At 43.7% G+C, this 22,158-nt stretch overlaps 1 protein-coding gene across 1 annotated transcript in view; it reads left to right on the top strand.

The window, feature by feature from the left end:
- Positions 1-16,907, top strand: part of Snx25 (sorting nexin 25) — a 109,942-nt gene extending 93,035 nt beyond the window's left edge. Inside the window, exons 12-19 of the mRNA XM_036166310.1 lie at positions 770-910; positions 3,943-4,056; positions 5,085-5,249; positions 8,003-8,120; positions 11,353-11,419; positions 14,661-14,842; positions 15,651-15,751; positions 16,318-16,907. Coding sequence (XP_036022203.1) covers positions 770-910; positions 3,943-4,056; positions 5,085-5,249; positions 8,003-8,120; positions 11,353-11,419; positions 14,661-14,842; positions 15,651-15,751; positions 16,318-16,398 — 969 coding nt within the window. The 3' untranslated portion in view covers positions 16,399-16,907. The remainder of the gene's footprint in view (positions 1-769; positions 911-3,942; positions 4,057-5,084; positions 5,250-8,002; positions 8,121-11,352; positions 11,420-14,660; positions 14,843-15,650; positions 15,752-16,317) is intronic.
- Positions 16,908-22,158: the final 5,251 nt, after the last annotated feature.

Here is a 22,158-nt window from a genome sequence, read left to right as displayed (position 1 = left end):
GGCTACGCCTCCATGTCCCTCCTGTACAATGGAATAGTATTCCTGCTCACGTGGTGCATGTGGGTGTCCATGAAGTCTAGTGTGTCTTTGCTTTTTTAAAAAAATTCTTCTCTAATTCATGATAATTCAGGCTCAGAATTAGTACAATTGCCCCCATCGTGTGTGTGTGTGTGTGTGTGTGTGTGTGTGTGTGTGTGTGTGTGTGAGAGAGAGAGAGAGAGAGAGAGAGAGAGAGAGAGAGAGAGAGAGAGAGAGATATGTGTGAGCTGGACAGTAAAGAACCCCCACAACAGTGACTGTTCTCCACTTACTGTGTCCCAGGCCACGGTGTCTGCACTCTGAGGAAAAACAAAACCACATGTACTCACTCGCTTCCAGGCTGATTCAGTTCCCTGTTGTAAGCCTGAGGTCTGATCTCTCTTCTCTTGCTTGTTTCCTTTGTGGGCTTCTAATCTTTCTGACTTCATTTTCTGTTTTGTGACACACACACACACACACACACACACACACACACACACACACACACACAAATGCTTCTTATGATTTAGATCTATTCAGATAACCTCCCTGATTTTAAGATCTACTGTGTCATTTAACATGACCTAATTGCTGAGTAAGAGCCATCATACTTAGACTCCCAGGGTTTATTGAGTGCGCCACAAAGGGTACAGCAGAGAAAGGATAATCTTGTGTGTGTGTGGGGGGGGGGGCACTAACATTCTCTATAGTCTGCTTATCATGACTTTGTTTTCTGTCTTATGTTTTCAAGGTGACAGAAGAGAATGGTGAGCAAATGCCTTGCTATTTGGTCAGGGTAAACCTACAGGAAGTTGGAGGGGTCGAAACTAAGAACTGGACCGTCCCAAGAAGGCTCAGTGAGTTTCAGAATTTACATCGGAAACTTAGTGAGGTATGAATACTCATGAACATGGCCTCATGAACACAGGACTGTAGAGTTTCTGAGCATGAAGAGATTCAAGAGCTCACGCCATACACCATTCACAGAGGAAAATGGGTTGCTCTGTCTGCTTGCTGTTGATGCCAGAGTGACAGTGTGTGCAGCCTGGCATTTGGAAATTACTCACAGATCAACAATCTCGTCTGCCCCAAATCCTTCCAGACGGATGCCTGTCTAATTTTCATTATAAATTGCTGTAGAACCCCAAAGATGTAAGAGACCAGAGATATAGGGCCAGTGGGTTTGAAGCTGCCGGCTGTAACCCTCTAATGGGTCATGAAATCAGCTGTGTGTTAAACCACTAGAAGGGAAGCTATGTAGGATTTCACTCCATGTACTCCAGGAGTCAGTCAGCAGAGTGGAGCGTTGAAAACACCCAGAGCCACAGAGCTCAACCTGGCATTCCAGACCTGCCTTTCCTGTTTGAGAGTGAAGGGAATAAAGCTTCAGTAGGCTGTGTGGTGCGTGGAAAACACGTGCATGATTCTGTTGCTGTCAGGATTTGCGAGCTCTGTTTCCCTTTGACTTACAATATATCATGTGTAAGGTAGAGGCAGAGATCACCGATGTGCATCATGGTTGTAGACTAGCCCATCTTTTCTGTTGTGAGTAGCAAGCTCTGTTTCCCTTTGACTTACAATATATCATGTGTAAGGTAGAGGCAGAGATCACCGATGTGCATCATGGTTGTAGACTAGCCCATCTTTTCTGTTGTGAGGTTTGGATAAGAAGGTTTGGAAGGCAGCAGTCCAGGTGAGTTCCTGGATTTGCTGGGTGAGGGAAACTGAGTCCATTGCTTACCTGATTCAGGGAGTGTGCAGTGGCCAGGTCAGGGTTAGACCCGTTTGTTCTTCCCGTTTTTCCTCTGGAGGAGACTTCACTTTGGACGGAAGGCGAGTTCCTTTATCATAGCGGTGAAAACCTCTGTGGCCTTTTCAGTCTGAATGGAAGGTCATTTGTTTGTTTGTTTTTTCTTGCTGAGAATGAACTAACCCTGGAAAGCCCCAGTTACTTCTCAGAGTTCTCTTTTGCCAACAAAAGGCATTTGTTTCCTTTAACTGTCTCCTGGGGTGATTTCTGACACTTTTTTAAGATGTACGAGTAAGTTATTAATTTCTTAGTTTACCTCTCATATATTATATTGCATCTCAACCATGGTTTCCCCTCCTTTTTTTTCCCAGTCCCTCCCTCCCGCAGCCCCTTTCCCCCAGATCCACTTCTCCTCCCTACCTTTTAGAAAAGGGCAAGCCTCCCAGGGACAGCAACTAAACATGGCATGTCAATATAAGAAAACTAGGCACATCCCCTTGTATTAAGGCTGGGCGAGGTAACCCAGTAGGAGGAAGAGGGTCCCCAAAACAGGTGAAAGAGTCAGAAACAGCCCCCACTCCCACTGTTAGTCCCACAGGAACACCAAGCTACACTATCATAACATATATGTAGAGGACCTAGGCCAGACTCTTACAGGCTCCCCGATTGTCTGTGAGCCCTCTATGAGCCCCGGTTAGTTGATTCTGTGGGCCATTTTTGTTGTTGTTGGTGGTGGTGGTGGTGGAGGTGGTGGTGGTGTCGTCGTTGTCGTCTTGACCCTGTTGGCTTCTCCAATCCTTCCTCACCCTCTTCTGCAGGAATCCCTGAGTTCTGCCTAATGCTGGCTGTAGGTATCTGCATCTGCTCCCATCAGTTGCTGGATGAAGCTCTCTGATGATGATTATAGGAGGCTCCAGGCTCTGAGTATAGCAGAGCATCATTAGGAATCAGATTTCTAACATTCTGAGTGGAGGACTTTCTGAATACTAGCTTTTCAAGTACTTCTGAAAGAATGGCAGCAAAAACCGAGTGTCCTGCATGCTACAGCATTTCTCGCTTTGACTATGGTTACTCCATAAAACAAAACATTTCTCTCAGTATAAGGATAAGTTCTTCCAATAGTTCCTGGGTAAAACTAGCACTATGAAGCATGCTTGTTTTCCGTGTGACAAGCCATGTAAAATTCAAAAGTATCAGCCTAGCTTGTTAACAAAGACAAAAGAGGAAAATAAAATCTGACATAAAATGTACTTGCAAAATAAATGTTCTTAAAACATAGAAAGGTTCGAGGCTACCAAGCAAGATCCAGGAAAGGCGCAAAGCTACACAGAGAAACCCTGTCTGGAAAAACCAAAACCAAACCAAAACAAAACAAAAACATAGAAAGGCAATTATACCAAAGCACTAGGCTATTCGAATGGAACCCGTGTGGCTTTGTGACTGTTGTCGCCTGTCTGGACCTGTGGTTGGGCATTCCTTTTCCCTCTGCACTTGCTGCTGTGAGTTCCCCGTCATGAGGACCCTCTCCTGTGACATCTAGCAGTGGACGCACGTTACCAATGTCACTGCCTGTCCGCTTCCCTAAGACTTGGGAGAGTCATTTAAGAGGGAAATAGCGCACACCATATATCCAGCACTGGTCTGATAGAATGGAGGACTCTATCCACAAAAGGAGGCCTGTTGTTATTATTTTGTTATTAATAATATATTTAGTCCATGGTTTCCTTTGAAAAGCAGGCACTAGAGCTATGACCTAATGTTTTGTGCTCCCCACCCCACCCCCGAGCCCCCAGAAGCTAGAAACACACCTTCCAGGAGGACAGCTCATGTTCTGGGTTTCCAGCACAGCATAGTGTGCTGTGTATGTGCCCATCCAAATCACAGTACTGTCCTGTTCCTCCACGTTCTCTGAGCCTGACTCCAGTGGGTGTGTTGTAGCTGCATGTGGTGGTGCATGCCAGTAGTTCCAGCATTAGGCAGAGAGAGAAAGGGAAATCACAAGTTAAAGCTCATCCTGGACTACATTGTGAGAGTTTTTCTCCAAAAGGTAGGGAGAGAGACAGAGGACTAGACATTAAGAAGGTGCTATTGGTTTGTTCTAATTGTAATTATAAGCTGTTTTAAGATTAAAATGTAATTTCCAAAGAGTAACATTTGATCTTTTCCACCCACAGTGTGTCCCTTCTTTAAAAAAAGTCCAGTTGCCTTCTCTCAGTAAGCTGCCTTTCAAATCTATAGATCACAAGTTTCTGGAAAAGTCAAAGAATCAGTTAAATAAGTTTTTACAGGTAAGCAAATGGGAAGTTTGGATGTAAGGGTGAGATTAGTTTGGAGGTAACTGTCACCATCCCAGGAGCTAGGAGTTTGCCTTCTGTTTTCCCAAGCCACCCCCCAGTTTGTATTACCAGCACCGCATAGATGTGGCCCCAGCTCTATACCTTCTCAAAGATGACTCTCCCACTCATCATTCTATTCTCCAGTGGCTTCCTGTGGTTTGTTCTAAACCAGTTCTTTTATGATGCCAGATACAAACATTTTTGTCATCACGTTGCTAATCTGTATGGTAACCACATTAGCTCACACGTAAACTTGATTCATGGCAAGGTGTGTTGGTGCACACATTTAATCCCAGCACATGGAAGAGGGAGGCAGGTGGCTTTCTGTGAGTTCAAGTCCAGTCTGGTCTATATGGTGAGTTCCAGGCCAGCCAGGCCTACATAGTGAGACTCTGTCTCAAAACAACCAAAACAACCAAAACCCCTTTGGTTTCTGTTCTGTTCTTTCTCCTAAGCCAGATAAGTATAGACAGAACTCTAGGACTTCAGAGCATAAGGACCAGAGTAAACAGTTACATAATTGTATACGCAGTCACTCTGTTGAAAGAGGTGACACTCTCTACCTCTAGGCAAGGCCACCATATCTGAACATAGTCATAAAAGGTCTTCTGTGGTATCCACATGGAATATGCAAACGTTAAGTTGGTCAAATGCAGATGCGTACAGCTGTCTTTAAAGCAGTAGCCCTGGAGATCTTGAGTGGTGTACAAAAGAAGAATTGTTATGACCTCAAGCAGCACCAAGCACCGTCTGCGTACTGTCTCCCACAGGCTGCGTTCTTAGGGCGCCATCTCTTGCCATGAAGACCGCTGACACGTGTCCCTACCTCGTTTATTTCTGAGAGAAAAGGCAGCCATTTTGTGTTTGGAATGTGGTGGAGTGAGGTCGTACCAGAGCCAGCTCTGCCCTGCTCATCTTGTTGCAGTGCTCAGCAGCCCGGAGTGTTCTGTGTAGCGGTAATCCATTCTCTCCCTCCTCAGAGCCTGCTTTCGGATGAGAGACTGTGCCAGAGCGAAGCACTCTATGCCTTTCTGAGCCCTTCTCCTGACTGCCTCAAGGTCATGGACATGCAGGGGAAGAAAAATGCCTTTTCCTTATCTTCATTCCTGGAAAAACTTCCTCGGGACTTCTTCTCCCATCAGGAGGTGAGCGGTCCACAGGCGGCCCCACTTTAGTATGGTCAAGCAGGTAACTTTCTGGAGGTTGTTTGAAAGAGCTGTTTCTTGAAAGGCAAATGCTGAAAGGCAGATGCATGGGTTTCCAGGGATCGCTGCACGTTTGGGAGATAACCCCTAGGAAGAATTAGAACACACACGCAGAAGGTAAATGACAAGGTGGGGAAGCGGACTGCAGACAGGAAGTGCTGTTGCAGCTGGGTCCTCAGGATGGTGACCAGGGTAACGCATCAAGGGAAGAAGGTGGTGTGGGTCTAAGGTCTCAGGGAGGAGGTGTGCCTGTGGGATAGTCGGCAGACTAAAGGACTAGACTGGCGGGTGTCTGTAATGTGCTTAGGGAAGAAAGGCAAAGGGGTCATGGCAGGGTAGGGGTCCGAAGCATCATCTTGGACACGGAGAACCATGGGGCATGTTGAATCAGGAAGAACCTGGCAGCAATGTGTATGATAAAGCAGTCACTGGAGAGACAGCAAACATGTTCAGTCTCATATTCTGAACCTCAGGCTTAATGTATGTTTCCACCACCAAAACCCATTGATCAGCTATCTAGCAAGTTAGAAGAGACTAGCCTCCCAAATTGGCTTCTCCTTAGCCTATTGCTAAATGGTAGTGACTCTTCTTCAGGAGTGGTTTATTGAGATTGCACAGGGAGAATGACTATGAACAAAAGTGTAGTGCTTTATTGCATTTTGAGTTGAGAAATGCCTACATCTCTATTCAGTCTCTGTGTGAACCCCGTCTCTGAAGCTCCTCCACCACCTCCTTCTTCCATGTCTGTCTAGACCTGGCTAACTTTCCTCCATACCCTGTCCACGGCATGAGTCCCTTTGGATACACCAAGGACTTGGTCACTATGAAATTGTTCTCTCTAACAGTGAGTGTTGAACCTGCTTCTCGGTGCTCACCTTCCTCAACCTCTTTGAAGTATTTAATGTTCCTGGACCAGTGTGAAGCCAACAAGTTTTAGAGAACTCCTTGTGCTTCAAAGAAACTGCCTGACTGCTCACCTGATAATATCCAAAGACCCATCATTAGTCTGAGCTTGGTCCCACAACCTCAGCTTTCTTTTATTTCTCTTTTTAAATTTTTTTAAAGATTTATTTATTTATTATGTATACAGAAGAGGGCGCCAGATCTCATTACAGATGGTTGTGAGCTACCATGTAGTTGCTGGGAATTGAACTCAGGACCTCTGGAAGAACAGTTGGTGCTCTTAACCTCTGAGCCATCTATCTCTCCAGCCCCCTCTTTTTAAAGTTTTATTAAAAAATTTTCATATATTTCAATCATATTCTTCTCCCTCCAAAACTCCTTCCAGATCTTCCCCACCTCCCTTAACATCATGTTCCCCCCTTTCCAAAGCAACAAACAAACAACAAAAGAACCTAGTCCCTGAGCCTTAAGGAGAGGGATTTGATGTCTGTCATTCTCTGCACAGTGTCCAGTTGTGGGTCTCTGGGTTAATCACCATCTACTGCAAGAAGAAGCTTCTCTGGTGAGGGTAGAGTGATGGACAGATCTGTCACTAGGAATTGTTTTATTGCTGTTCTTTTAGTTAGATAACAGTAGTAGGTTTTCCAATAGGCCCGTGATCTGTGTACTCTAGGTTTCTGGCCTATTTATGGTATGGGTTCCATTTCATGGAGTGGGCCTTAAATCCAGTCAAAAGGAAATGATTGGTTCCCCCCATAACACTTGTACCACGACTGCACCCGCGTATCTGTCATTCAAGCAGGTCACTGTTGTAGATCTCAGGGTGTGGAGCTGGGTGATACTGATGATTACCCTTCCTCTCTGGTATCATGCAGAGTGCCTTCCAGCACAGTGAATATTAGTCAGTAGTGGTGAAGCTGCCAGTTAGACACCAGCTCAACCTCTCTGTGTTCAGTGATGTAAGTAATGTTGTTTTTGGCCGTAGGGCCTACCATCAAGTTGTGGTGAGTAACCAGCAGCCTTGGCACTACCCTGTGATGCTTGGGGGAGTCGTGGGGCCCCTTTGGCCAGTGACTCAACGAGATGTAACCCATTCCTGACACTGGAGGTTCTGCTTTCACCTTTGGTTTCTTTGCAGACACGAAAGTAACAATCTTTATCTGTCTTTCCCTGCCTGGTATTTGGGCAGCACTTCATCTCGCCTTACAAAAACTGCCATTCCTGTGTATGTCAATCTCCAGACCACTGCCAGACACCAAGGTCTGGACTCATTGGACTCATGTGCACCAGCTTGGTGCCTGGTATATGATGTATGGATTGAAATATGCTGACATGTAACTCAGGAAATGAGACTTTCTGATGTGTTTAATAGGTGCTTGAAGCAGAACTTTAAAAATACCTCAATGACCTTATTTTTAAGAGCAGTGAATTAAAAACCATTTCAGTTAAAAAGTTTTTCAAAATGCAAAAAAAAAATTCTTATCTTTAGAAAACTATATTACTAATTCTCCAATCATTTAAAGAGTGATTCCTGCCCCCCAACCCCCAGTTAGCTTATTTTAATAAGCTTTGAATCTGGCTGTAGAATCAGGCTGTCCCCTGAGGGTAGAAGCAGTTTGTTCTCCAAGTTGAAAATGGATAGATTTCTGTTTAATAGTCAAGTTATAGAATAAGGCTAGAATAAGTGGATGCTGGGAGTTTGTGCTTGAAAAAGGAAGTTGTCTGTGTATCATTCTACTGCATGGTCCTGGGTAACCGGCCCACTGCCTGTGGTGTTGCTTCTACCCCAGGAGGAGATGGAGGAAGACAGTGACCTGTCAGATTATGGTGATGATGTGGATGGGAAGAAGGATGCCTTGGCCGAGCCCTGTTTCATGCTGATCGGGGAGATTTTTGAACTCCGAGGAAGTAAGTCTGTTTAATGGTTAGAGATTTGTTTACCATTGCCCTGTTCCTGGCATGCATTTGATGTTTTTTGTATCCACGTGTTTATTCATCCAACAAATGCTCCAAAGTGTCAGCCACCTTAAAGACACTGCAGGAATACACTTCATGCTTGGTGCTGAAGACAGCCTTAAGACAGAATTTCTGTATCCTGAGACTTGGGTTCCTGGTTACACAGCACTGTGCTCCTCTGAATTAAAAAAGAGAGAATGTTTCAAACTCTTCTTATGTGACTCAGTGTAGCTTCATTGTCTCACCACCAAAAGTTATTCAAAAAAATCATTTGCATAGCCTGCTATTAAAAGTGTACTTTTGATGCCAGGGTAGTGTTGTGGATATGGATATATATAAAATATATGAAGGTTCAGTGTAGAGTAATTTCAATAACTAAAGTTAGAGCTAAAATAAACTTTAGAAATGGAGGCTAGTTAATTTAAGAAAAGCTCATGATGAAATAGCATCCAAATATTAAACTCTTTCAGATGAAACATTTATAGCCTTGTCATATTTTAGATTCCTTTAAGATAGTCTCTGGTCTCTAACTTGATTCAATGTAGGCAGAAAACAATAGTGTTTCTCTGTCTTCCTTGTCTCTACTGGACTCGTGCCCACAGATCTGTGAGTCTCCCCATTTCCCATCTAGGTGGGAACACTGAGTCCAGCATTCTGCCTGGTAGCATCGGGTGTTCTTTTCCATAGAGTCAAAGAGATGAAAACACACTGTGAATGTGTCAGAGCTGGTCACAGCCTTAGGACGCTAAACGCTGGCATTTTCGCCTGCTCATCCTCGATTGAATGTGTGTTTGGTTTTGTCAGTGACATTTCTGAGAGGAATAAATAGAACGGCCTTGATAATGAGATGTGATGCATTTGCCATCATTAGACTCCTCGGGCGGCTGCATCTGCCTCTGTGCTTGGAACAAACAAGACTTTAAAAGGGGTCGAGGGCCCTGTAGCAGGCAGGTGGAGCCTGGGCACTGAGGAAGGACAAGAAGAGTTAGTAGGTGGGGCGACTCCAGTGATGGCGGAGAACTGAGCAAAATGTTTTGGCTCCTGCTGCTGTTCAGAATACAGAAGGACCTAGTAAGGCCAATTTTTATTTTAAAATCCTCAATTGGCAGGCACTCTTCCTAGACTTCCACTTAGAATCAGACCCGCTGGCTATGAACTACCTCTCTCTTGACCTAGAAAGGCCAAGCAGAGTTATCATCATGAACAGAAATGTTCATTCTAGCCTAAAGGCCAGCCTAAAATAAACACGTACTTGGTGCTATTCCAGAAAATTCCACACAGACAGCCCAAGCATGGCTTGAGGTATGGCTCTGCATCCACAGCTTGACTTTCATTTGGGTGAGGGGGTGTTAGTTTAAACTAGGCTTTGAGAATCATTCAGAAGCTGGTTAGGAATACCCTGATGTTTTGGTCCAGTGTCCGGCCTCTGTCAACTGTTGCTCTTGTGTGGTTGCCCTCAGGAAAGGGTCTTTGGGAATTTATTCCTTTGAACTTCCCTCCTGGTGCAGATGGCTTGAACCTTTGGCTCCACTGTTGCCAAGTCACTTCTTCCTGTTTTAGTAGCCAGACATTTCAGGGACTAGAGATGAAAATGTAAATTTAGACAGTTGGTTTATGTTCAAATTTATGAACATAAAAATAGCACCAGTTTTTTTTCCTTCTTTTGTTTATATTGATATTCTACACCTATAAAATGTCTCTATGGTAATAGTAAAAGTTTGATGGACAGAACCACTCATACACAGAAAACACCCTTAGGGATGGAGGAATACAAACCCGCTTCAGTCTCATCCTCTTCAGTTGAGGAGCCTGAGGTTCAGCAAGGAGGTGATATATGCCCAGCTGCTCTGGAAGTGTTACCGGAAAAGAATTCACATATTATTCAGGACCCTGGTCTTTACAGTTTTCCTTTCTTGCCCCAAACACATAAGATATGAAAGTACACAGCGGTGAACAGACTAGAGTAGTCAAAGGGGACAGTTAGACCCATCACTTCATTCATATCTGGTAATGTCTGTGAACATTTGAATACAGACATTTCTCATTGAGAACTCTTCGTTAGAAAATTGGGAGCAGAAATCTACAACAGTAACTACACTGGGGACCAGGCATACTATCACAGGAAGTAAAATATTAGTTCAACTCTTCTGTAGGCAGAAGAAAGAAGAAGGGAACCGTCCTCCTAAATTTCACCTCTCCATTTGCGTACTGGAAATGAAAGCTCAGTCAAGAGCTTCCTGAGCAGGCCTTTGCTAACTCAAACCCAGTCTCCACATGGGCAGGCCTTTGCTCTACCTCAAACCCAGTCTCCACATGGGCAGGCCTTTGCTAACTCAAACCCAGTCTCCACATGGGCAGGCCTTTGCTAACTCAAACCCTGTCTCCACATGGGCAGGCCTTTGCTAACTCAAACCCTGTCTCCACATGGGCAGGCCTTTGCTAACTCAAACCCAGTCTCCACATGGGCAGGCCTTTGCTAACTCAAACCCAGTCTCCACATGGGAAGGCCTTTGCTAACTCAAACCCAGTCTCCACATGGGCAGGCCTTTGCTCTACCTCAAACCCAGTCTCCACATGGGCAGGCCTTTGCTAACTCAAACCCAGTCTCCACATGGGCAGGCGTTTGCTCTACCTCAAACCCAGTCTCCACATGGGCAGGCCTTTGCTAACTCAAACCCAGTCTCCACATGGGCAGGCGTTTGCTCTACCTCAAACCCAGTCTCCACATGGGCAGGCCTTTGCTCTAACTCAAACCCAGTCTCCACATGGGCAGGCCTTTGCTCTACCTCAAACCCAGTCTCCACATGGGCAGGCGTTTGCTCTAACTCAAACCCAGTCTCCACATGGGCAGGCCTTTGCTCTAACTCAAACCCAGTCTCCAGATGAGCAGGCGTTTGCTAACTCAAACCCAGTCTCCACATGGGCAGGCCTTTGCTCTAACTCAAACCCAGTCTCCACATGGGCAGGCCTTTGCTCTAACTCATACCCAGTCTCCACATGGGCAGGCGTTTGCTCTAACTCATACCCAGTCTCCAGATGAGCAGGCGTTTGCTAACTCAAACCCTGTCTCCAGAAATGGAGGCTGTGATTGATACTGAGATTCAGACAGAATCAAATGGCAAGACTGTATGCTTTGTTCAGCTGTGAACTTGTGATGAATCTTTTCTTCTGTTTTATATTTTAGTGTTTAAATGGGTGCGAAGAACATTAATTGCTCTCGTCCAGGTCACTTTTGGAAGAACCATCAACAAGTGAGTTACACAAAATGAAGGTTTGAATCCATGTGTTACCCTTTGAGTGTTGAATTACCTTATGGCATAGTGGCTGAGGGACTTAATGAGAGTATCCTTCTTTTGTATTTTGTTTCTGATATGATTCTGAGGCTGGATGAGGAAGCAGAGTTTTGACTTTCTCTCACAGCATGCATGCATGGCAAATAGATGACAGATGTGTGCTAGTTCCAGCTGGCTGAAGAGGGTCAGGAGCTGTTCTGGAAAGTTCCATTTGGATCAGGGAGTTCCTTGGGCATTCTGTCGTCATGTCACACAATGGGACTTAGGCTACAATTTAGCCACAATGAAAGTAAGGTACTCACCAGATGGCAAGTATTTACTCAGAGAGAAATACAAAACATATATTCACTCTTAGAGTTGAAGTAGTGTTAAAATGTTAATTCTTCCTTACGTGTGGAGGGCTGTGTCTGTAATACAGTAATACCACAAGCCCGTTGTAGATTCTAAACTGCATTGCAGTAACCATTTGCATAAAAACATTTGTACATGTAATCTACAGGACATTTTCGGGTTGTTCAGAAAGTATTCCAGAACTTTGGGCTTTGGTTCATGAACGCCCTGGAGTCTGCTATGAGAACTCCTGGCCACCCAACGGTACTTGCCAACAAACTCTTGATATTGCTCACAGCTGCAAGAGTATGCCATCAGCAGAGGTCAGAGCAAACAGTGCGGGCAGTTTTTTATCAGAGATTATCTAACACCTCCTCTTATGGTGAGATGACAGAACCAAGAGACGGCCTGGCTTTCTGAGGTCACCAGTGTACTGTTTGGTAGACTCTCCTGGCTTCCAGGCCTGTGACTCCCATTTCACATTATCCCTGTGCCTGGAATGTACAACTGCCATTGTCAGGTTCTTTTTTAAATACCTATCAAAAATACAGATTTTCTGCAGAATAGAAATGTGAGTAAATGTCTATAAAAATTTAAAAAATAAATTACTCTTTTTGGTATTTTAAGTTTTGAGATTAAAATATTGTTTTTCCAAGTGAATAACTTACTGTTGAACATTGGTGAGATGTTATTGTGATAGTCTTTTTTGTTTGTTTGTTTGTTGTTTTGTTTTGTTTTGTTTTTCAAGACAGGGTTTCTCTGTGTATCTTTGTGCCTTTTTCCTGGAACTCACTTGGTAGCCCAGGCTGGCCTCGAACTCACAGAGATCCACCTGCCTCTGCCTCCCGAGTGCTGGGATTAAAGGCATGCGCCACCACTGCCCGGCTGTGATAGTCTTATGTAAGCTTATACAGTTTTTATAGGAAATACTATGAATGTATTTTAATACAATACTTTAAAAAAAGTATTGATGTATACATAGAGTGTGCTTTCCTGGTCACAACAAAGATTTGCTTCTGTTTTATTTCTAGAATTAAAAAAAAAAAAAGATAGTTTAAGTTGTCCATCAGAGGCCTGTGTAGTTAACTTAGTGTCCTCTGAGAGAGACAGAGCCCGTGTAATGTACTGTTGACGTCTTGGGCAAACTTCATTAGTACTGACAGGCCTTAGAGACCTTTCCAGGCGCTTGAGCTCGCTAATGTGTGTGTCAGATTCAGCAAATCCTGAGTTCTCCCCGTGTTCCTCCAGCGCCGCCGCCGTTGGCACTTGCTCCTGACCCGAGCGGCTGTGCTTGAGTGATGGGTGGTCAGGCAGTCGTTGGCGGAGCCTGAGAGCTCCTGTAGGGGAGATCCAGCTGTTCTTACCACCGGGTTTGCTGCCTGGCCGGGAACTCTGGGCACCTGGTCCGCTCTGCTTTTGCCCTTTGCGGAGGATGACACAGCCGAACGTTCAGCGGCCATGTTGTCAGCCTCTTGTCCCGAAGCAACCATGGTCTCACGCATTCGGTTTGCCCCCGAAGCTTCTGGCTGATAGAAGGCAACACCTAGGTGCTGTTCTTTACTAAGAATTGCCTAATGTTCAGTCACAGATTGACACTTCTTCATTTCTTCATGGAGTGCCAGGAGTTAACCGAAAGCTAAACCATAGAAATCAAAGTGTGTTGTTGATGGCATAGGGAGCTTTCTTAGGAAGGCAGACGGGCAGATAGTGGTTACTTTTTAAAGCAGAAGTCCTTTTAAATAGATAAATTATTTTCTTTGTCTAGATTTGAATTGCACAATATTTGGTAATGTTTAATTTTTCACTATGAAACAGTTAACATTGCCGTTTGACACAGAATTTTAGCGTTTCCCCAACATGAACTGATTACTGTGTATGAAGTGCTGGGTTTGGAACACCCATTTGGAGATGTCCTGAAACCCTTAAAAGTCTGACTGAGACACCAGGCTCTTCCAGACCTTTCTGATTACTGTTTATGTTAGTTTGGGGGCTTGCTTTCAGGTGCTTCTGGGCCTGGTAGTCTAAGATGATCCTTTCCCTTTCCACTCCCTCCCTCTTTAGCCTAACAACTACTTCTGGGCTCTTTTTTAATTGCAAAGGGAATGGCTGAAGTTGTGCCCATAGGACTGGAGGATGTATTTCACTTAACTAGGTGAAAACCGTTTCTGCGCAGCTGTGCAGGTCGAGTATCCCAACCCATGCTGCATTCCCGTGACCCTTTGGATGACTCGGTAGTGTTGCGTCTTTGAAGGATGTCCTTGCTCCTGGCCAGTGAGCACGAGCTGCTTTCTCTGGGTGGGTGTTTTCCCAGGACTCTCTAGGGGGCCAGTAAAAGATATGGTTCTCCTCCGGACTTCTGGTGCCCAAGGACTGCTTTTCACACCAGTTTTCATCAGGCTCAGGAAGCGGGCTTGTGTTCCGTTTATAGGCTCCATGGAGAGATGATCAGTGTATGTGGGGAGTCGAAATCTTTGGATAAATCTCAGTCCTCTGTTCTTGTCTATACTGATTTGAAGGCAAACATTTGGAAAAGTAGGTACCATGGAAAAATGTAAACCCCATATTTGTGTGTGTGTGTGTGTGTGTGTGTGTGTGTGTGTGTGTGTGTGTGTATGAAATTCTCAAACAATAAAAAAAAGAGAGAAAGAAAAAGAAACAGAAAGAAATGTGAACTCCAGGAATGTGTTAGTCATCCAGTATTGCCAAAGTGAACAATAACTTTCATAGCCAAGGTTTGAAAATAATCCGTTTATGCATCAAACATTTGGATCAGGCTATATATTAACCTTCCCATTGACAGATGCATTCTGAGACTAGAGTATACAGTTTTTTAAAACTTCATGCAAACAATATTTTTTTCTCTTAATAGACAAATCCGGGATACAGTGAACTGGATATTCAGTGAGCAGATGTTGGTTTACTACATCAATGCTTTCCGGGATGCTTTTTGGCCAAATGGGAAATTGGCACCGCCAACCAGAGTCAGAAGCCAAGTGCAAAGTCAGGAAACGAAGCAGAGAGCACAGCAGAAGCTGCTTGAAAACATTCCAGGTGAGGCCTGGGCTGCCAGAGAGGCTGGAGAAGAACGTCCTTAGCACTATTGAGAGTGCGCCCCCTGGAGGCTGCTTCTCATGCTTTGCTGAGAAGACACTGAAGAACACATTGTGTGCTTCAAGTTGACCATGAAACTTGAGAAATGTGTTTAAAACACATTTATTTTAATTACTAAAACAAGTAGTAGCAAATGCTAAAATTGTAGCCTTCATAAATGCCCTTAGGTAAAACGAATTCTAAAACGTTTGTTTTTAAATGTCCAAGAGAACCAACCAGTTACATTGATTATGCCTCCATGCTTTATTGTGTGATGTACAACATCCCTTGAGGACAGAAAATGAATTTTTTTTTCAGATCTCAGGATAGAGCACTTGCCTAGTATGATGACTGATATTGTCAACTGGACAGGATCTAGAGTCACTAAGAGACAGGCCTCTGTGTGTGCCTCGAGATTATCTCGCTTAGGTTAACTGAGGTAGGGAGACCCACCTTGCGTGTAAGTGGTACTCTTCCATGGGGTGAGGTCCTTGTCTGAATATGAAGGAGAAAGTGAGCTGAGCACCAGCGTCCATCTGCTTCCTGACTGGATGCAACATGAGCAGTCTACTCAGGCTCCCCGCGGCTGTAACTTCCTTTCCGTGTAGGACTGCACCCCCAAGTGTGAGCCAAGATATGCCCTTTCTCCCTCTCTTGCTTTGTCAAGAGTTACTTGATCGCAGACAACAGGAAAATAAGCCTAACATCCTCAAGGCCTAAGTTCAGCCCTCAGCAGTACACCAAAACGTGCAAACTTTTCTTTCCCCAGATACCCTTCAGAGCCTTGTTGGACAGCAAAATGCCCGTCACGGTATAATAAAAATATTCAAGGCATTGCAAGAAACAAGAGCCAATAAGCACCTGCTATATGTGAGTAATGAGCCCAGGGGACTCTTTCTTTTTGGATTTTATATTTCTGTATACATAGTAGGATAACTTTTAATCCTCATATTCTGGGTTTTATTACTTATAACTCTAGCCTGCTTTTTTTCTGCTTCATTTTTATCTCTCTCCTCTCATTTGATTAAAAAGTATAAAGGGGACAGAGCAGTCCGCTTTTCCCACACTGAGTTCTCTGTTGACTGCTGATTTAACATCTCAGCATGACTGTAGTTTTTGTTATTTCGGCAAGTGAAACTTTTTCTGATTAGAATTACCAGTATCAGGCCCGTGTGGTGGTACATGCCTATAATCCAAGTACTCAGGAGGTAGAGGCCAGTGTGGGCTACATGACACCTTATCCCAATATTAAATGTCATGGACAGTTGGATGTGTCTAATAGACCATGAAATAAATGGAGTTTCTGTAGTCCTGAACTCTTGGGAGTCCCCCATTCACTGAGGATGGTCTTAGAACTCTGAGTAGACTTTCCTGTCAGGCACACGTTGTGAGAAAAGCCTCACATAGCCCCTTCTTCACTTCTCTTTCTCGGACAGATCCTGATGGAGCTGCTGCTGCTGGAACTGTGTCCTGAGCTGAGAACTCACTTGGATCAATTCAAAGCTGGTCAAGCCTGAGACTGCACAAACCAACCACCAGAGAAATGTCTGTGTAATAATAGACATGGAACATTTCCCTCTTTTCCACAGAGGGCCTGACAAGAACCATACTGATTTTTATTTTCGTACCTCCCTCTAGTTTTATGTGAAATAAGGTCAATCGGAGGGAGGTGGACCGATGCTGGGGTAGGCAGTAGGAGAACAAACTGTTCATCGGTTTTTATTTAAATGATAAATACTTTAAAGCTCAACTTGCTGATTGAAATACAAATGTTAATATGTGATAAGAACATAGGAAATATTTTAAATATTTATGAAAACAGTTTTGTTGTTAAATGACAAACTCTGAATCTTGTATAGTTAATCTCCTCACTGAGGATTCTGAACATTCCTGTGTTTCACGTGTATTGAAGAACACTGTTGTGCGATGCTTGGTGTAAAGTTATTGTGAAAATTTTATTGTCTTTATTTTTACCAAAGATTTCCCATAGTTTGAAGCATTTGAAGCAATAAAATTTAAAAATGAATCACAGTGCTCACAGGTATCAAGCTTGTGTCACAGAAGGAACAAGAGTTTGGACACTTGGGCTGCTAAGATAGATTTGTCGAGAGCCCTTTCATAGACAGCATTGCCCACTGGGAGCTTCTGCAAGAAAGTGTGAAGTTTGCTGCCTGCTTTTTAGTGCACAAAAAGGCTAACTTGGTGAGGTGTTGGGGAGATAAGATGTGAGCTAAGCCTTGGAAGAATTAGCCTAAAGTCAGGGAAACAGAAGAGGGATGTTGCTTCATAGAGTTGAAAGATTCCATTACATCCATAGTCTTGTGCACTACAAGGTCATTGGGTGAGGTGCAGGGTCTGGATTTGTCGTTATTGATAGTGGGACCTTGGACAAGTCTCTGAGTCAGTGTTCCTGGGCTTTGTTGTGTGATAGGCAGTAATGGTGCTACACTGTCCTTTTTCTAGCTTCTAGAATACTGAAAACAAAAGGCAGAACTTCAGTCTGAATAAAAGAAAAACTATATTCAGGTGGTATAGGTTTATCGTACTAATTGCTCATAACTGACAAGTTCTTGATGAGACACACTTCTGAAATGTGGATAATTAAAACAGTACAAGTTTCACTGTTGAGAGTCTTCTGATTATAGCTCTCTGGTTCCTTTGTTCAGACTAAAATGGTATTCGAAACTTCAGACACAACTGAGGTTGGCTATTTTATGCATAAGAATTGTCCTTCAATGAGATAGTGAGAAGACCATTTAGAGTAGATTCATGGAAGAGAAATAATGTGAGGTTGTACATTGTTGGCATAATTCTAAGCCATCGCTTAAACTTTGGGTCTTAAACTGTATGTAAGAAAAAGATACTCTCAGCTGAGATGCAACATACTTTTTAAAGTCTGTATTTTGAGACCAGATCTTGCTAAATTATCCAGGCTGACCCCAAATGTATGATCCTCCTGCGTCAGCTTTCCAAGTAGCTGCATGTATGATTGTGTACTACCATACCTTGCTGAGGCCTGTCTTTTCTTTTTTTTTTTCAGACAGGGTTACCCAGGCTTACCTTCTTGCCTCCATTTCCCAAGGCTGGTATATTAGTTTTGTTTGTTTGTTTTCTGTTGCTGTGCTAAAACACTATGACCAAAAGTGACTTAAGGAAAAAGGAGTTTATTTGGGCTTACAGTTCCAAAGGGACAGAGTCCATCATGGTGGGGAGGCACGGAAGCAAGTGGCCAGCACAGCGGTGGGAACAGAAAGCTGAGAGCTTACGTCTTCAATCAAGAGCCCAAAGCAGAGTGTCCACTGGAACAAAGGGTAGGCTTTGAACTCTCAAAGCCTACCTATCCCTGGCAACAATAAAGAACCCTCCCCAAACAGCACCACCAACTGGGGACCAAACACCAGAGCCCATAGGGACAGTTTGCACCCCAGCCAGCACAGCCAGGGTCACAGGTACGCACCACCACGCCTGGCTCGGAACCCCAATTTTAACGGCACTTGTAAACGTGGGCTTCCCTTTGGGTTGAGGAAAGGTGATTGCTTCCCTGTATGCACTGTTGTTATAAACACTCTCTTTAGTATATTCCTGTTGGAGCTGGGAACAGTGGGGTGCTCTGTAAGCCCACCTAGTCAGGGGGCGAGAGCAAAAGAGACCACTTAGCACCATGGTGAGAGGCTATCTAAAAAGTCCATCTGCTCCTTTTCAAAAGTTCTTTTAAGCCGGTGGTGGTGGTGGTGGTGTATGCCTTTAATCCCAACACTCTGGAGGGGGAGGCAGAAGCAGGTGCATCTCTTGAGTTTGAGGCCAGCCTGATCTACAAAGTGAGTTCTAGGATAGCCAGGGCTGTTACACCAGAGAGGACCTGTCTCAGAAAACAAACAAACAAAAATATTTTAAAGAATTTTATTTAGTTAGTTGTTAGTTTTGGGGTTTTTTTGTTTTGTTTTGTTTTGTTGTTGTTTTTCTTGATACAGTGTCTGTCTACATAGCTCTGGCTGTCTCAGAACTCAACTATGTAGACCAGGCTATCCTGGAACTCACAGAGATCCACCTGACTCTGCCTCCCAAGTTCTGGGATTACAGGTGTATACCACCACGCTTGGTCTTAAAGGATTTGTTTAAGAGAGAAAGAGTGTGTGTGTGTGTGTGTGTGTGTGTGTGTGTGTGTGTGTGCTCGCGCGCGTGCACGCGCGCTTGCACATGAACGTATGCATACATGCAAAGCAAGCTTGGAGAAAAAGTTGAAGTTGTGAGGCTTGAGATATTGAGCAGGATGTTGGGAGGGAATATAGAGTATTCAGTAGCTATTATATAGGAAAAGGCCTTGTTTCTGGGGTTGGTTTAAGTCTAACTTTTGTAGAGAATGCAGAAGTGTACAACTACTTCTTTCTTTTTTTTTTTTTCTGAGACAGGGTTTCTCTGTGTATCTTTGCGCCTTTCCTGGATCTTGCTCTGTAGGCTGGCCTCGAAATCACAGAGATCCTCCTGCCTCTGCCTCCCGAGTGCTGGGATTACAGGCGTGCGCCGCCACCACCCGGCACAAGTACTTCTTTTTATATAAAAACAAAGTTCAATTAATGTAAGTACATGAGTGCATAACCAAGGCCAGGCTTCCTGTTCTGCAGCAGCAGCTCTAGCAGATGCCACCACATAGAAACTCCATTTTCTCACCACTGACAGATTTTATTTATCCGCCATTGCCAATGACATTGTACAGCTCAGTGGTTAAGAGCACTGGCTGAACTTTCAAAGGACCCCAGTTCAAATCCCAGCACCCACATGGCAGCTCAGAGCCAGCATACCTCCAGCTCTAGGGGATCAAACACCCTCTTCTGGCTTCCACTGGCACTGGTCATGTGTGTGGTGCACAGACATACATGTAGGCAGAACACCCATAGACATAAAATAAATTTTAATTTTTCAAAAGAAAATGACATTGAAATTTATAAAATAAAGCCATACCAGCTAATATGCTGACAAAAGGCGGGGATTAAGATACCTTTAAGATCTATTGTTTTTAATACATTTCACAAACATATCCTGTACCATCTAAAGCATACGGACCTTTGTTTTCACTATGGCCCTTCATAGATTTTACTGACAGTAAGACAGTCTGTTGTTAATTAAATTTTCTTTCTTTCTTCTGAGACAGAGTCTCACTATAGCCCTGGCTGACCTCAGACTCAAAGAGATCTTCATGCCTCTGGCTCCCAATTGCCACCTAGCCTGCTAATTTTGACACAATATTTAGATGTGTGTCACCAACATATGGAAAAATGTTTGCGAATTTATTTAAGTATTTAGAAACTTCTGTACGCTGAAGGAGACAATTGTCAGAGTAAAGACACATTCTACAAAATGGGAAAAAAATTTACCAACTAATAATATCCTTAATATCTACAATGTATAAAGAACTGTAAAAATTAAAACACTAAAACCCAGAATCATCCAACCAAGTAGATGAGCTAAAAGAACTACCACGTTGCCCAGCTCTACCACGCCTGCGTGTGTGCCTAAAGGATTCGGGTCCACACATTACAAAGGTAAGTAAGGGTCCATATTCATCTTTGCACCATTCACAGTGGCTAGGAAATGCAACCAGCTTAGATGTCCCTAAACAGATGAATGAAGAAAATGTGGAACAAACTCATTGAGATTTGATGCAGCCATAACAAAAAATGAAGTACTTGTCGGGAAAACGGATGGAACTGGAAGTCATCATGTTACATGAAATAAGGCTCTGAAGGGCAAACAGTTTTCTCTCATGTAGAACTGAGATTGGAAAGTCTGTGTGTGTGTGTGTATAGAACTGTGTTTGTATTTCTGTATGTGTGTGTAGAACAGTGTTTGTATTTCTGTATCTGTGTGTGTTTGTAGCTCATGAAAATGGAGGCTCATGCAAGGAGAGGAAGGGATCTTTTTTTTTTTGGTTTTTCAAGACAGGGTTTCTCTGTGTAGCTTTGTGCCTTTTCCTGGATCTTGCTCTGTAAACCAGGCTGGCCTTGAACTCACAGAGATCCACCTGGCTCTGCCTCCCGAGTGCTGGGATTACAGGCATGTGCCACTACCACCCAGGGAAGGGATCTTAAGAGAGGTGGAAATAAGTAATAGAAAGAATGTGATAAGAAAGGAGAAGGGAGCCAGGTGGTGGTGGAGCACACTTTTAATCCCAGCACTCGGGCAGCAGAGACAGGTTTGAAGCCAGCCTGGGCTACAAAGAGAGTTCCAGGACAGCCAAGGCTGTTACACAAAGAAGCCCTGTCTGAAATAAAAACACATGCATGTGCATACACGCACACGCACACGCACACGCACATGCACACGCGCGCACACATGCACGCGCACACGCATGCGCGCGCGCACACACACACATGCATACACACGCGCACACACACACACACACACACACACACACACACACACACGGGAGGAAACTAACTGCAGAAGGAAAGGTACTAGCGGGGGACTCCAGGGAAGGAGGGTAGTGGAGGAAAAAGAGAGAACAAAGTACAGGAGACGTAATACAATCCAATTCTTTGTGTGCTAACCTAAAACATTACTTAAAAAAAAGTAATCCTCAGCTGGACGGTGGTGGCACACGCCTGTAATCCCAGCACTCAGGAGGCAGAGTTCGAGACCAGCCTGGTCTACAAAGCGAGTTCCAGGACAGCCTCCAAAGCTACAGAGAAACCCTGTCTCGGGAGAAAAAAAAAAAAAGTAATCCTCTTATAAGTAAGCTTTCTCAGGCTGGATTGCAAAACAATATTTAGATGTAGCCCTTTGATTAATGATTTTTATGAGATTTTCCCCATATTTTACCTTGTATAGAAATGTTTCTAAGATTAAAAATGTAGAAAATGATTCAAATAAAAGCATATTGCTGTAATTCTTACATTTATCATGGGTCATAATGGTTTTTGCTTATTTAATTGAGATCTTTGAGGGCACATTTGGAGGGACATGGTGCTACATAATTTAATTCCATTTTTAAAAAAAATTACAAATTATCTGTAAGAATCTTTTAATAAGCTATGGGAATGCTATACACTTTCTACAAAATGGATTTGGAAGCCTAATCTTTAAATTTTCTTTGGCCTTCATTTAATTTTGTGAAAAATTTCAGATGGCTCAATACATTTTTAAATTAGCCAAATTCATAAACAAATGCCAAAGAAAATGTAAAGAATTAAACTTTCAAATTATGATTAAACTAAGTCACAGCATGTGTACTTTGGAAACTCCAAAACTCAGTCTGTACTAAGTCCTTTCAGACACTGCAT

The sequence above is a fragment of the Onychomys torridus genome, chromosome 17 (genome assembly GCF_903995425.1).
Source record: "Onychomys torridus chromosome 17, mOncTor1.1, whole genome shotgun sequence".
Classification (NCBI taxonomy): Eukaryota; Metazoa; Chordata; class Mammalia; order Rodentia; family Cricetidae; genus Onychomys; species Onychomys torridus.
This window is presented reverse-complemented; position numbering and strand designations above follow the sequence as displayed.